The sequence below is a fragment of the Gekko japonicus genome, unplaced genomic scaffold, assembly GCF_001447785.1.
Source record: "Gekko japonicus isolate JY-2015 unplaced genomic scaffold, Gekko_japonicus_V1.1 scaffold98, whole genome shotgun sequence".
Classification (NCBI taxonomy): Eukaryota; Metazoa; Chordata; class Lepidosauria; order Squamata; family Gekkonidae; genus Gekko; species Gekko japonicus.
In genome coordinates this window covers 1,028,628-1,044,938 of record NW_015164668.1, presented here as the reverse complement: position 1 = coordinate 1,044,938, position 16,311 = coordinate 1,028,628, and the positions used below count along the sequence as shown (strand labels likewise).

The following is a 16,311-nucleotide window of genomic DNA, read 5'->3' as shown; positions in this document are numbered from 1 at the left end:
CTGTTAGGCAGGCAAGATGTACTGAAGGGTTGGACTCAACTCCTGTGGGCAAAGATGGCGTGAAGCATGTCTGGAGCAAAGGCGGCCATCAAATGGCCCTGTGAAAAGAGTCTTCAGTAGAAAGAGAGGAGGACAGTTGGGAAAAACATAATTGAAAATACTGACCTAAAACAAATCCCAAAACATATCTACGTTTATATAGAAATATGTATATTAAAATCATTGTCCAGGTAATTAGTTTTTCTTGCTGATCAGCGCTCGGCATGCTGATACTTCTGCAGAGCCACTCAACAGAGGCAGCCAGCTCTGCCTGGTTTGGCAAACTCCCTCTCTTGGACAGGTGCAGAGGACTTAGGAGAGTGGGCACCTCTTTGAACCTATGCAAAAGCCAAATGCAAGAAGTGCTTACAGGGGAAATGTGTTTATGGAGTGGCCAGCGTCTGCTGCTGTACACTGGTGGACGTGAGTTGGAGGAGCACGATAGAGCCAGAACGTGGTGGTAGAGCATGTGCTTTGTTTGCAGAAGGTCCCGTGTTCAGTCCCTGGCACCTGCAGGGATTGAACCTGTGACTTTCCCTGGCTCACTAGGGAACTTGCTGTAAAGTTCAGTGCAACAGGAGAAAAACCATTCCTTTTGGAAAGTGGGAAATATCATCCACTTGCTAAATCTTGCAACAGCATTCTGAGAATCCCTATGCCCAGTGGGCCAAAAATGAATAAAGTTTGTCTTTTTCATTGGTGCTTCCTTTGGTGTGATTCCTTTGGGCAGGCAACTACAAGAAGCCTTCCTTCTTCACCAAGAATGACAAACTGTCAACAGAGGAGGTGGAGGACCAAGAGCTGCCCCCTCCAGCTAACAATGCCAGACTGGGAGAAAAGTCCTTTCTGTGCACCACAAACACCAAACCAAGTGTCTGAGGGCAGGAGGCACTTCCTGCCACAAGACCAGTGTTGGTTTGGACTGAGGTGTGTCCACATGTTCCTCATGAGAGACTGCCAGCTGGCAACTGGAGCTGCAGAACAGAGAGGGCTCAGCGGGACCTCCTGACTGAGAGCACTTCCCACGCCATGCGGCTCTCCCAGCCAAAAGCCAAGTTCTCTCCTCTCCTCTATAGCAGGGAAGGCTCTGGAAAAGCCATCCCATATTCAGTGTGTGTGTGTAATCCTCCAGAGCATGCAAAGTATGTCAGTGATCTTTACAACAGCTCTGTTCCACCAACTCACTTCGACCAGCAGGCGTAAGCAGTGTGATACAAGGATACCCCCCTTCCCTCCCACAAGTTGCTCCATTTAGGGGAGTGGGCAACTGGTACTTATGGCCAGCTAGGGAGCCAAGACAAATTTTGTGGGTCCCACTCAGGTACCAGGTTCCGAGCCTGTTGGGGTCTCAAGGTTGGTAGAAGGATGGAACGGACTGGCAATGAGTAGCAGAGAGTGCGCTACAGAGGAATCTGTGCTAGCGGACAATGAGTTTGGTGTAGTCCAGGATAGAGTGGGTGATGGTTTATTTTTATTGCCGTCCATGTGGGGGCCCACTACAGTAGGGTGAAAGTTTTAAAATTAAAGAGTAAAAGACAAAAGATGTGGGAGCAGGGATCCACATGTTCTAGCAGACCTTAGTAGCTAGCCACCCTTTAAACTCTCCATATTCCTACTGCATACAGAGGGAGGACTGGTCGTCTTGTGTGAGGTCTTGCCAAACTCAAGAGCAAGTATGACTGCAGGGGATGAGAGCCTGCCTTCCTCCTCAGATCTGAGGATGACATGCTCAGAGATACTGGGAAAGCAGTGTGAAGTACAGCTGCTTTCTGAACATAAAAGTGAGTTCCCATCCTCCTCTAAGCTCCCAGGGAGGAGAGATGTTCTCACCAGATTAAAAGATGCACTTGCTAGTGGTGGCTGGTAAGTGCTTTGGTGGACTATTGGTCCTGGAGAGGTTGTAGATCTGAGCTGATGACAGGGGAGGGGGGGATTCAGGACTCTGATTTCAGCTAAGAGCCTAGAGATGGATGCCCTAAAGTTGCTCACTTGAGCAGTGTAAACTACCCTTTGAAACAAGATCACGTGCAGTAAACTGCCTCTGGAGTATACCAGACTTTCCTCACTGCCATCAATTACCTCTGGACAATTTCTACTCCGAATCTGGGATCCCCATTGGAGAATCAACTTAAGACCATAGTCTCTAGTTACAGATCTGTGATCCCTAATTCTTGTTGTGGAATCTTGCCGGTCTCACTGATATCCACTCTTCTTTGGAGCAGTAACATTACTTGGCTATCGAGGCTTGTTACTAAATGCACAGAACTATCCCGGTTTAGAGCATTTAAATTTCAAAAGGCATTTTTTTTAAATTGGAAGACCGGGAGCGATAAAAGCAACACATGTATAGAGAATTTAGAAAATATACCAGGAGAGTAATATGATTCTCAGTTCAGCTTTTGTTTTAGCCATAGGTAAGAACTTGACTGATGCATTATCATTGGCATTGAGCTATCTCTAAGAAATACCAAGCTTACAATCAAAGATAGATCGGCACCATTACAGGTAGCGTGTTCCCCCAGGATGGGTGATTTTTATTTTTCTACTATAAAAGGCCTGTTTTCAAAAAGACTTTCTTGGAGGTAGAATTTTTGCTTTGGGGCTTGTCAGGGCTTAATGGCAATCTGGGACCAGCCAGTGGGGAAATTGGCTTTGAAGCTGCCCTTCCAAGTCCCTGGGTCAGCTGCTCTAGGCAAACTGGGCAGAAAAGGAACAACAGTCAAGACTGGGATGTTCCTTAACTGCTGCCACTTTGCAGTACATTTATCTGGTGTGGTGTGTTTGAAATGATACTAGGTATGAGACACTCCAACCCGTGCTATTGGGGTTGCTCATTTGGTTGCTGCCATGTATATGCCACAGGAAGTGGTGGCGGCTACAAGCATGGACGGCTTCAAAAGGGAATTAGATAAGCATATGGAGCAGAGGTCCATCAGTGGCTATTAGCCACAAGGTATAGATAGGGACTCTGGGGCAAGTGATGCTCTGTCATCTTGGTGCTTGGGGGGGTCAACAGTGGGAGGGCTTCTAATGTCCTGGCCCCACTGGTGGACCTCCTGATGGCGCTGGTATTTCTGGCCACTGTGTGATACAGAGTGTTGGACTGGATGGGCCTTTGGCCTGATCCAACATTGGCATATCTTATGTTCTTATGTTCTTATATCTCAGGGCCAGTTTCTATTTGTCAAAAGAGTGTCCCTGTCATAGGTGGGATCTAGCCTAGTAAACTGCCCAGGACTGTGCTTGGCTGTGGAATCTAATTGGGATGCTACCTTGGAATCCTGGGCCATCTGCCTTGAGTTCCATGCCCTTAATATGTTTGCTCAACACATCAAGGAGGCTTGAATGTCTTAAAGTGTGGCTAGTTCATGCTTTCCTTTTTGTCACAGAAGCCTGAGCAAAACTTCTGTTTTTCCAAGAGGAACCCTGGCTTCTGGGATTTTTGATCCAGATACTTTGGACTTAGGGAGGGGAATTCATGACTAAGGTTGCATGCAGGGCCAACAGTAGAAACTCATTAGCATATTAGGCCACACCCCATGCCTTATTTTGGCTTGCTCGGGCAAGTCGGCCCTTGGACAGGCCGGGGGAGGCACGGGGAGGCATTTAAATGCCTCCCCGATCCTTCCAGGGGGCCCCCCGGCCCGCCCGCCTCGGAGTTGCCGGGGGAGGGTTGTTCTCCAGGCCTTCCCCCTCTGTAGCCACGCACGCAGAGGTTTTGACTGTAGTGGCAGGGGCCAACTCTGAAGCCAGCCGGAACTCCGTTCCTGTGCGTTCCTTCCCCAAAAATAGCCCTGGTTGCATGTGTCTGAGTTTGTAATCAGTTATTTTTGCAAGGGAGATGAGGCCCTTACAGCTGTGAAAATAAATGGTCAATATGCAGAGAAATCTTAGGAACTAGAGGAACTGCTGAGAAATGTTGGTACCAGTCTGGGCTTGGGACTCAGTGCTCCTCCTTGTTCCATGCAGTGAGGACAGACAGAAAAGTTTGGATGTGACCCATAAACTTTCTGCTTCCCTGCATCTTTCCAAGCGGGAATCCACAAATGCAGATACCAGGTAGCCACCAAGTGGCATCTGTTCCAGTCAACCACCTGCCCTTGGTTCCTGGCACAGAAGGAAATACCTCTCCCATCTTCTTTGCACACCACTTGCACCTCCTATTACACCTCTTTCTTTGCACACCACTTGCACCTCCTATTTTTTGCATTTCACATGGTGAGGGAGCCTTTGGCACAGGTAAGCTGTGCAGTGTGGCTGATTGCCACAGGCTGGAGAGACTGGTACAGCTCTACTGTGTGCCCTTAAAGCCAGGGAAAGGTGGCGTGATGGGGGCAATTTCTCTACCCCCATTTCCACTTCTGATGGGCTTAAATGGCCTTGAATGTCCCTCAAAGAGGGAGAAAGATGCTGCAAACTGTGGGTGTTTTGAATTCCTTCTGCTTGGTGCTACAAAGAGACAGGGGTCACCGTTACCCCCCATCTTACCATCTTACATTGCAAGCACCTGGGTTTCAAGCAGGCACTAATGAAGGGGTTGACAGCATTAGTTCCTAGTATAGACCAAGATAACATTCCTACTTGTACAGAGTATAAAGTGAATTCAGATTATTGCCTTCTTACCCTGTATCTTGCTTCTGTTTCTTCATAAACACGCATATGGTGGGCATGGTTGGCACTGAGTAAATTAAAGCAAATAGAAACTGTAGAGCAGCAGATGCTCCAGAGCAAGAGTCTTTGCCCATGAATAAAGGCAATAGAATTTGGAGATTTTCCCCCTGTGTCAGAAGAGAAGAGTTGAGCTTGGACATGGCCTTCTCCCTACATGCAGACCAGCCAGCTAGGAACATGAGTCTCCAAGTGGCCTCTGACGCCCTTCGCAGTGTTTCTGCACTTGAGCTGAGGGGCCTGTTGGGAAGCTGGAGGCGGAGAGTGCTCCACCCAGCTGCTTATAACGAGGTCTCAGGCAAGGGGGGAGCTGGTGAGGGCCTGTGCCTTGGCAGTCCCCTGCAGGGTGTCCTTTCTGATCTCAGCATTCAGTTTTTATCCAGCTATGTAAGCAGTGCCCCAAAGCAGCTCAGTGCTGCAAAGATTTTTGAAAGCAAAACCCCACTGTCAGTCCGGCAAAAGAGCAGTGCTCCGAAGGTGCTCATCTCTCAGAAGGCTGGGAAAGGACCTGCTAGCTGCCAAGAGCCTGTTGAAGATCCAGGCAAGGAAGAGCATTCCCTCCCCTTCTCTTTGTGAATACCAGCCTCACCTTGGATAAAGAGGCTTCATCAGACAGTGAAAGTCCTAAGGGGGATCTTCTTGGAAGAAGCACCAGTGAGGGACCAAGGCTGTCTGGGGCTTTAAAGGTAAGATCCAGCACTTCGAACTCAGCTCAGAGGGCTAACTGGTGGCCAGCATAGCTCCTTCACTCCTGATGCTGGAGGCTCTTGGGCTGATCCTGGCCAACCACATTCTGGGCCAGTGGAAGGTTCCGAGATGCTTTTCAGGGGAGCCCAACGTAGGGAGTGCTAAGGGAGTCTGTTCTAGAGATGACGGGTATACACGATACAGGCAGAAGAGAGGGCGGGGCAAATAGAGATGCCCCGTTGTGCCAAATTAACAGGCCAGATAACTGAATTTGGGCTTAGCAACCCCACTCAGGTGCCACTCTGGGGATGTGCAACTGTGCCACAAAGAACGCAAGCCACAAATATGGTGCTTGTATCTCCCTGTGTGGTGCTTGTATTTCCTCTGGCCGAAATTAAAATGCAGGGCATACAACAGGTCTTGAACACGTTGGGCTTTTTGCCCTTGGTGCTCTTCCCCTCCTCTCCCTTTACTCTAAACATAACCTCGCCTCTCTCTCCCAGTTTCCTACATGACTATGTAAACTTAGATTGCAAGTTCATTATGGCAGGGAGCTTCTGTCATTCTGTCCACTGAGAATAGTGAAGTCAGAACTAAAGTACATGCAGCTCTTGATAGTGGTACCAGCTCTGTCTCCATGATGAGCGGGGCATGCCAATCATCTAGATAACTTTTGTCTTCTAATGAAAAGCAGCTTTGGGAAGCTGCAAATGTGATCAGAGGAAAGGTGGGCGGGCAGGAAGCGATCCTTTCCCGCTGGCTGTGTTTTTAAATAAAAAATTGTCCTTCCTGAAGTGCCCTCCTCTTTCCACACACACGACTTGGATCTGGGAGACCAGGTTTGAATCCCTGGAAACTCGCTGGGTGAGCTTGGGTCAGTCACACGCTCTCAGCCTTGCCTATCTCACGGGGTTTGTTGTGAGAATAAACTGCAGGAGAGGAGAATGATGTCAGTTGCTTTGGGTCCCCTTTGGGGAGAAAGGCAGGGAATTAATTAATTAATTAATTAATTAATTAAATACCAACCAATGTCTTTTCCCATGTGGACAGAAAAGCTACTTGGGAAGGGGATTTTGAACCGTAAAGTGGTGAGCCAGCAGAGTTAAGTTATTCCTCTGCTCCTGATGGCCACCTCCCAAGACTGCTTTTTATTTTATGATCACCGGGGAAGTTTACACACATTTATTGGTAGCATCCAGTTTGGCCCTCTGCCTTTAGGGTGTGTGTGTGTGTGTCTGTGTGTGTAACTTTAGCCCAGACCAGCCCTGCATTGAGTGTGAGGCAGACGATTGTTCACGCCGCAGGCAGTCGGAAAGCCGGGTTTGGAAGGGAGGGCTGCATTGACGAGGCTAGTGTCCCTTGGCCAATTCGGGCAGCATCTCCCGGCAAGGTGGAGGCAGCCATGTTTGAAAGGATGGTGTGAGAAAGGGGCCAGCCTGTCAGTCTCTGCAGTGGACATGCTCTGCATAGGAATAGGAGGGGGAGGCGGTGGCAGTGCTATCAACTGCACTGCAGCAGCAGCAGCAGCAGCTGCTGCTGCTGCTGGTGGTAGAACAAAAGCTCTTTGGAAAAAAATACAGCAGAGTAGAAACTGTGTGCGCACTGCAAGCCTGTGCTACTGAGAAGCCACAGCCCTGAATTCTCTATGATCTCTGTTATCCCACAGGAAGCTCTGCCTGTCTAAATGTCAGGCTGGGGGCAGACAGTGGGGGCAAACAAAGGCTCATCCCATCTCTCCCATCCAAGAATGGAGTGAGAAGTTACACAGAGGCCACTTTCAATCTGTTGCAGTTGACTCAGTAGAATGGAGCTCTTGAGATAAAATGACTGAATGTTGACGGTGCAGTCCAGGGCAGAGAGTTACTCCAGCCTAGCCTCATTCATCTGCTCATCCTCCAATGTGATATGTGCAAATCATCTTGTCAGCAATGCCCTTCTCCTGTGAACACTGGAGGAATAATCCAGGCACTGTGCAAAAGAATAAATGGATCTTCTTTTTTTAAAAAAGTTCAAATGAGAGTCTTATCTAGAAGTTGCAGAATTACAATTTATCACATGGTTTTATTGGGAGCATGGAGCCCATGGGCTAGTTCACACATGCGTGCCCATCAGTATATTGATTTATAGACTGCACAGTGGATATGGTGAGTTACCAGTTGCCTTCAGAGCTGATCCAAATTTGATTAATAATTTTCATTGTGCCAGCTGAAGAGATGGATGGGATCCTTTTAGAAGAGAGGCTCAGAACCAGTGTGTTCAACTCTTGCCCTTTCCTGGCTTTTAGGAATTGTTAAGGCAGACTGGCCAGTTGAACAAGAGAAGTGGGGAATGCATTTTTAAGGAAGAGGGCAATCCCAATGACACTGACGGAGTCTATGGTACAGCCATTTTAGGGGGGGGGGTCGTCAGTGGCTTCAGGTTTAATCATTAAAGGGTGGTCTCCTATATTCCTGTTTGGGGCAGTGGAACATGTGGTGACCTCTTGAATTCAAGGTCTCTTGGGTGAAACAGATTATCTGGATCAGTCTGGTTTTGAGGCTGATTTTACCACTGATACTTCCTTGGTCACCTTTGTTAATAACTTACTGCAGGATATGGACAGGAAGAGTGTATCTCTTAATATTGTCAGCTGTCTCAGTTTGATGCCACTGATCTCTGTGTCCTTCTGTACACCTAGTCAAGGTGGGATGGAGAGGTACCATGCTGTGGTAATTTTGATTATTCCTGGAAGGCAAGGGCCAGGAGATTGCTACTGGTCCCTGTTGCCTTTGACCTGTGGTGTCCAAAACGTTCCATCTTGTCTTCTGTGCTATAAATTGTGTAGTTGCTGGCTTGCCTCTTCACATATCCTGATCAGATGCTAGCCTGTATGGCTGGGAGGCGACCCAGAAATGGATGGCCCAGGGACCTTGTCAGGTCCGTTCATAGTATAAACTGCCTGGAGTTGTGGGGGCATTGCAGACTAGAGGCAATCGAAGGAGAGAATGTTCTAATCCACACAGACAATATGTCTGCCAATGCACATGTAAAACAGGCAAGAAGGCACGCAGGATGCTAACGTGGGTGGAGCATCACCTGTTTCCCATAAAAGTAGAACATTTGGATGATGATGTGACACTGGCTCAGCAGGAGTTCTCTGAACCATACAGAGCACCACCTGAATTCATCCACGTTCTGGTCCATCTGTAGACTGTACAGCACAGTCAAGAGGGCCTGTGTGTGGTGACTTGTATCCCACCCCAGAGATGTGGCTGCTTTTCTAAACGTTGTCAGTCAAGACTGCCCTAACCACCAGAGCCACTTGAGGAAGGGAATTTGTTCTTACCTGTGAACCGCTGTTCTTAGTGGTTCTGATTTTAGTGTCGCTGACCCAGCATTTATTTTAAGTCTTCTCTGTAAACCATCTATCTAGTTAGATGGTTTAGGGTTTATGCTCCAAATATGTTGGTAAACATCATGTATAAAATTCAAGACAACTCTGTATGTGCATATCTTTTATAAGTAATACAAAATCCTCTCTATAAATAAGAAATAAGGACTTGAGGAAGGGAGAGCCCACAAGTTTGGTTGTAAGAAAGAACTAGTGTGGTGTAGTGATAATGGGACTGAACCAGGCCAAGGCCATAACCATCACACTTATTGGCTGACCTTGGGCATTAAAGTTCTTGTGAGGATAAAATGGAGGAGGAGCAAGCCAAATATTAAACAGAATAGAATCTAGTGGGGGTTACTTTTTGTCTTTATCTCAGGTCTTCTCTCTCAGTGTTACAATTGGGTCTGTCATTTTTCTGATTGTTGGGGCCATGGCAGGGAGACATGTGGTAACCTTTTCTGGTGCTAGGGAATTTGGTCTAGCAGGTGAGGGGAAGCTCCACTTCTTGGGGGCTTTTGGCAAAGGTGCTTGCCTGCTGGCCAGGAGGAGATGGTATACCATTGGTCAAAGATTGCCTTATCCTAGAACGGCTGAGAATGGGGGTTCAAGCATCTGACCAAATTTCCCTATTGCCAAATCCTGCTGCTGTGAAATGATTCTTATTGGGTAGACTTTTGGGCTTTGTGCAGAAATGTCACAGGCTGGACTGTTATGCGTTTCAGTGGCTGTTTGGCCCCACTGTTCATGATACACTCTGCACCCCAGTGCATAGATGGGTGTTTATATATTTTGTTAATCTTTTGTTCTAAACCTCCGGTTCCTTCCCCCCCTCCCTTCCAGTGAAAGCTGTGTTTGTTTAAGCAGCTGTTTGGGTTGAGTGAGGCCTCCTCAACTCAGTAACTCTCTCTGCTGTTTCAGTAAAACTTCAATAAATCTCTAGGGTGCCATGTTTTTGTGTTGACTGCAACAGGCTTGCCTCACACACTTTCCCCTCTGGAATAAGCGTACTGGGGGTAATCTACAAGCTTCCCAGCTGTAATTGACAGTGGTAAGAATCTAGTTGTCAGTAAATGTTGTTACTCATTTGGGCCAGGACTTGGAATAAGGCATACCTTGTTTCTCTTGTGAATGATGCAGCCTTGTTTGTGGTGAGAGAGCAAACTCTCTTTTGCAGCCTGTGCTGGATTACTTTCTTTCATGTGTTGTCAAGATTTATTGGATAGCTAATCTTTTCCTCCTGATTTCTGGATGTGCTGTAAATAGTTAAGGATATGGAAATCCCTGATGTGGTTTGAACAAGCTGTAAGGAGATAAGTTCCTTCTTGGCTCCCTGGAGTTAAACTATATAGATTCTTCCAATCCGTGTGTGTGTGAGAGAGAGAGATATATATATGGCCAATGTGTATGAAGAAATCTTAGTGCCCTTCAGGAGAGACTTGATTTGGATTGGATTGGAATGGTTGGCCTGAGCAGGCTTGAGAGCAGGAGCGATGCTTGGAGGGTTCTCCGGGGCAAAGGGCAGACAACTGGCCAGGACACTTCTTCCGGGGGCGGCCTTTCTGTGTTTTTACATGGCTGTCCTTCTCCACCACCCCCAAACTGGGGTTCGTATAAGAGACGCAAATGAATGTTCTCAGTTTGCATCATTCATAGAAATTTAAAATGCAGCTATTCTCTTTGTCTAATTTGGGATTTGGATTTTTAGCTTTAACTGTACAGCACTCCCAAAGGCTTCCTGAAGATCTCCTAAATTTAAGGTAAAATGTTGGCCAAGGAGAAAGAGAGCTCCAGATCCTTGGCAATGTCCAAATGAATGTTGGGAAGAGTTTGAATCTTCTCACTGAACTGGACCTGGCCATGGGTGTCCAGGCTGTCCTGCCTTCCCCGCCTGTTCTTCAAGGGGAAAGCTTGCAGAGAGGGTCAGTAGGAACTGGTAGAATTGGAGCTGAAGGCCCAGTACAATATTAGCTCAGGAGTCCAGCCCGTAGCCTGGGATTCTGGCTCCTGTTGTTTGATTGCCAGGCAAATGGGGAGAGGTGATGGGCCATCCCGGTGGTGGCTCTTCTGTGAAAGAGGGACCAGGCCTGGAGGCAACTAAGCTAGAAATGCTGGAACTGAGAGGGGTGGAAGAGTTGTTTTGCTGGCTGCCCTTAGAACTTACAAGCAGGGCATGAAGATGTGGGGTTTTTCCCTGCTGTTTGTCCCCTGCACTCAGTAGACTGCAGCTGTATGTGGAGGTTCTGTTTGGCTGTTGTGCCCACCAGCCATTGTTAAACCTGTCTATTGGGAGTTGCTGCTTGGCCAGTATGGAGCTGGTGGTCAAAGAAACTGTGTGTGAATTTCCTTCTACTGCACAGTAGAGTTCTCTGATTCGGAAGTGCTTCTGTTTCTGTTTTGGTTGTTGAGAAAAGCTAAGGAATCTTTTCCGGACTATGTCCACTCAGAGGCAGAACTCCAGGAATGGGAAGTGGGAAAGGAACAAACGCCTGATAATGAAGACTTATTTATTTGTTCAATTTATACCCCGCCGGAGCAGGCACAGGGCGGCTAACTCTTTCCACCCAACTGGGTTCTCCTAGTTTGGGGATGCTTTTTTGCTGTGTTGCTATCCATGGGATACTCCTCTCTCACACACACCCTTGCCCTGTTTTGATGCAGATAACCAGTTCAGAATGTCTATCCTGGAACGGCTGGAGCAAATGGAGCGAAGGATGGCCGAGATGACTGGGACGCAGCAGCACAAGCAAGGAGTAGGAGGGAGCAACGGCAGCGGCAATGGAGGTAGTCAAGCACAGGTACATGCTCTGGCCCTGGCTTTGCCCCTTACCCTTTCTGTCCCCAGATGCCCTTTGGAAGCTGTTAGCCTCTTGGGGCATCTTGCCCAGTGTCTCCTAGGCTCTGGGCTGCTGAAGAAGCTGCTGGTGATGTCACAAACCTGGAGGGACTTAATCAAAACCTTTCTAGCAGCCAGAATAGCCCACAGTAGCTTGAGCTCATCAGAGCTTGGCAGCCAAACAGGGGTCAGTGTGCTTATTTGGATGGGAGATCAACAAGGAAGATCTGAGTTGCTATGCAGAGGAAGGGAGTGGCAAACCATGTCTGCCTATCTCTTGCCTTGAAAACCCCATGAGGGGTCTCCATAAGTTGGTTGCAGCTTGACAGCATATTATTATTGTTATTATGCTTATTAATCATCATTCCGTCCCACTCTTCCCTTGTGCTCTTGGGGTGCATTCCCTTTAAGAAGAGGACTTTTTAAAGCAGAGTGAAATAAAACAACTTGACCAATCGCTGTCTCTTTGAGAAATGGCCACATAGTGTAATTCAGTGCCATTCAGTTAATTCTGATGCTGTTCAGTTACTTCAAAAGCACCTTGTATAGGTCTTTACAGTTATGTTGACTGTCTTTCTTTTCCCCCCCCACACACACAACTCCTCCATTAAAGGTATTAGGAGAAAATAATTTTCTTGGAGGCTATAGCTTTGAAAGAGATATAAAGGTGTTTGGGTGCAGGGGTCAGCAGGAGGATGCAAAAAAGGTCTCTTTTAACTTGAGTGTGCATCTTCTGCAGAACAAATCCATGACCTGGAGAAGATGTCCTCTTGTTAAAGGGAGTATTTCGCACCATTCATCCTGTACAATAATGCCTGCTTAACAGGAAAGAGTTTGTTACCTGTTTAACACTCCAGTTGTAAAGTCAAATGCTGCCTGTGATTGAAGGCCCCTGCTCTTGCCAGCCCTAAAGGACAGCATTAAAAATCCATGCCACTGAGAGGGTAAGAGCCGGTTGTGATGATGTGAATAAGTATAGCATCAATAATGCACAGCAGTGCCCTTGTACTACCAAGTTTACAGCATGGACCACCAATCAAAGGCCACTCCACCCACTGTGTTGAGCCCCTTCTTTTTGCTGCTTGGGAGAATAAATGACCTCGCCCAGCAAACAGATCAGACAGGACTGATGGATTTCCCAAATGAAACTGGAAACTAAGGGTGTGTTTTACACTGCTTCTAGCATTAGAAAAGCCCCGCTGGGTCAGTTCAAAAGTCCAGTAGTCCGGGATCCTGTTTCTAACCATCCAGATGCCTCTGGGAAGCTCAGAACCTCCCCCCCCCCAGACATTAACCTGTAGATGTGTACTGTCCCTGATCATGGAGGTTCTGTCTAGCTATTAAGATGACTAGCTGGTGAGAAAGTTCTCCTGCATGAGTCTTTCTGACCCTTTTATAAGAAGCCATATAAACTTGGTTAGTTCCACATGGCCACTTAGTCTGCCATTGCCATGATTTGTTTATGCTGTTTTTGAAGTGGATCCAGACAATGCTATAGTCAGAATGTTCTGCCTCATTCAGCGCCAGTAGTGCCACCTGACCAATTGTGGACTGACCGTTTTATGGAGGCATCCAATGGCCACTGTCCCTTTTAGTCCTTTGCTTCCGAGTCTCCTTCTCACTTGTGAATTACTGAATAGATTAGGAAGCTGTGGGGGGGCTTTAACTACTCTTTTAAAATGTGCAACACACATGATTGTTAATTTAAGAGAAAGACAGGAATCAAAGCCTCCCCACTCTCTTTAAAGTCCTCCTTGCCTTCAGTAAAATGTAATTAGTGTTGAGTGCACAAAATGCTATTTTACTTTATTTGTGAAGAGGTATAAATTCCTTTTTGCTCAAGCCAGAATTGCAAGTACACTCTATGATGGAGAAGGAGGGAGACAGAAGTGCTACCCAGAGGTAGCAGTGCAAATATTTTCTTCGGCTACTTAGTGAATAGGAAGAAAAGATGTCATAGCTGACCAAAGAAGCGTTGTGGCAAGCGAAACTGAAGATTGTATTTTGTGGGTTTGCAAATATCTCTACAAATTTATTTTATTCATGCAGAAACAGAGGGAAGGTTCTCAGAAATAAGCATACTTGTAGCATAATGTCAGTGATCAGTATGGATGAAAAATACTTAAAAAAAAAAAAAGCTGAGGACTTTCAGTTTTTCAGAGTGGACTTTGGGCCTTCTCCCTTTTTTCTTTTCTTTTCTCCCTTTCTGAGTCTTTTTTGCTTCTCTGCTCTTTGGGAAGGCTGAGCAGTTGTGAGAGGACAAGCCGTTCAGGGCAATGTCTGCCTCATTCCAGTGTCTTCTCAGGTGCAGCCTGCCTGCTGCTCTGTATGAAAAGGGGTCTCTCCTCAGTCCGTCATAGTGGAACATTTCCTTCAAAGTGCAAGAACAAGTTGGAAAAATGCACCCTCCCCGAGGGGAAGAATCTGCCCAGTCCTGCTCACAGCAGCATGTCTTCACTTCCTCTCCTGTTTCTGAGCTTTGCCTGTCTCTTGCAGTGTGTCTCAGGGGCGGCCGGCTTGGGGAACTGCTTTGAAAGCCGTGTGGTGGTTGTGTGTGAGAAGATGATGAGCCGTGCCTGCTGGGCCAAATCCAAGCACCTCATCCACTCCAAGACTTTCCGGGGAATGACCCTCCTGCACTTAGCAGCTGCCCAAGGCTATGCTACCCTCATCCAGACCCTCCTCAAATGGCGGTAAGACCTGGAGGCTGTGCAAAGCCAGACTGAGCCCCTTTCAGGGAGGAAAGGGGGAGTGCAAATGTATTTTGAAATGAAATATTTTATTAGAGAGAGGAAGAAGAGATTGGATTTATACCCTGCCCTTCACTACCCAAAGGAGTCTCAGAATGGCTTACAAGCTCCTTTCCCTTCCCCTACCCACAACAGACACCCTGTGAGGTTGGTAGGGTTGAGAGACCTCTCTCGAGAACTGCTGTTGAGAGAACAGCTCTGAAAGAACTTATGACTGACCCAAGGTCACACCAGCAGCTGCATGTGGATGAGTGGGGAACCAAAACCGGTTCTCCCACATTAGAGTCTACGCGCCTAACCACTACACCAAACTTGCTTTTTATTATTAATAAAAAGTGGGCTTGATTTTTGTGGAGGATAAGGGGGGTGATAAAATTTGGTTTTCCTGTGCAATGGGTTTGCCATTGGTGCAGAATGAGAAGGGTGGGGCCCTTGGCATTTGGGACTCTGCTGGGGCTAGGTGAGGGGAGGCTCAGCTTACATGTACTTGAAACGTACGAGCCTTGCTAGACTGAACCAGTGGGTTTTAATCTAATCCATCCCATTGATCTAATCCAGCATCCCATTGACCAGATGCCCACAATCAGGGCCTGAAACAATAGTCCAGCCCCTGATAGTCTGAGGCAGGGGTCATTTCATAGAAAAAGAGGTGCAGGAGCTCATTAGCATAACTCATTAGAATAACTCATTTGCATATGCCACACCCCCTGACATCACCGGAAGTGTGTCAGAAGGCAACACCCACCGCTCACGCTCCACTGGACGGTTTGGGATTGCTAACTATTGGGGGGGGGGGAAACGTTGCAGATCTGTCCTTGCAGAGGAGGGAGAGCTTGTACCTGAATAAAACTTGGTCTTAAAGGTGCACTGGACTGTTTTGGGCTGGGGGGGAACTCTGCAACTTACCTGGCTGCTTCTTGCTCTGACTGAGGGCTGCTGGGAGCAGGGGGTGGGGCTTGTTGCATGTGCCCGCCCCCCTGGGCTCTTTACTGCCGGAGCTCCGCTCCTGTGCGCTCCTGCAGGAAATGACCCCTGGTATGAGGTATATTGCCTCTGAACCTGGAGGTTCCATTTAGCCATCATAGCTGATAGCTCTTTTGTGAATTTATTCAGTCCCTGGGAAAGCATGTAAGCTTAGCAGCCGCCACCACATTGAGCTCAATAGATTAATTATGCATTTTGGGAAGAAATACTTTTCTCTTGTTTGTCCTGAATCTGCTGCTGATTGATTTAATTGGGTTTCTCCAAGTTCTAGTGGTCTTGGGGTCAGGGGGAATTCACTCTTTTCTGTGGTGTCACTGCCGGTGTCACCCCAATGCATAGAGCAGGGTTGGGTTCTCTCACACGCACCTTTCTTTATGCCCTCAAAGGAGGCATGCTCTCACCTGAGATTTCCTTAAGCATCCAGGGACTGTGTGGCATTGTGGCATTTCCCCTCTGGAGAACCTTAAGCCCCCCAGTGTTGTGGTTCCTTGCCTTTCCCTTCTGCCAGAGATGGTCCACTCCCCACCCTATCCCACCCATGGATTCCAGCTTGCCTTCAGCAGATAGCCTGGAGTGACTCCCCTTCTTCTCACCTCCCCAGCACGAAGCATGCTGACAGCATCGACCTGGAGCTGGAAGTTGACCCCTTGAATGTGGACCATTTCTCCTGCACTCCACTGGTAAATAGTAGTGCCTTCTGAACCTTGGCAGTGTGATCTTCAGCTGGTTTGTAGGGACCAGAGATTGGATGGCATGAGATTGATGTTATTGGTTTTGAACATTGGTTTGCTGCCACTGAGTAGTGGGGATGGAGCAGGCTACAGATTAAATAACTACATCCATCCATTCAATTATGTGCAGTGCTTGGCCTGACAGAGCCATCTGTGTGTGTGTGTGTGTCCGTCTAGTCTGCTATCTGCATTCACAGGATTTGTAATGCTTCCAAAATGTGTCAAGCCTGAACACTGAACATTTAG

At 47.5% G+C, this 16,311-nt stretch overlaps 1 protein-coding gene across 1 annotated transcript in view; it reads left to right on the top strand.

The window, feature by feature from the left end:
- CAMTA1 (calmodulin binding transcription activator 1) overlaps positions 1-16,311 on the top strand; it is an 890,421-nt gene that overhangs the window by 846,724 nt on the left and 27,386 nt on the right. The window contains exons 11-13 of the mRNA XM_015409145.1: positions 11,426-11,562; positions 14,097-14,293; positions 15,936-16,014. Of these exons, the coding sequence (XP_015264631.1) occupies positions 11,426-11,562; positions 14,097-14,293; positions 15,936-16,014 (413 nt within the window). The remainder of the gene's footprint in view (positions 1-11,425; positions 11,563-14,096; positions 14,294-15,935; positions 16,015-16,311) is intronic.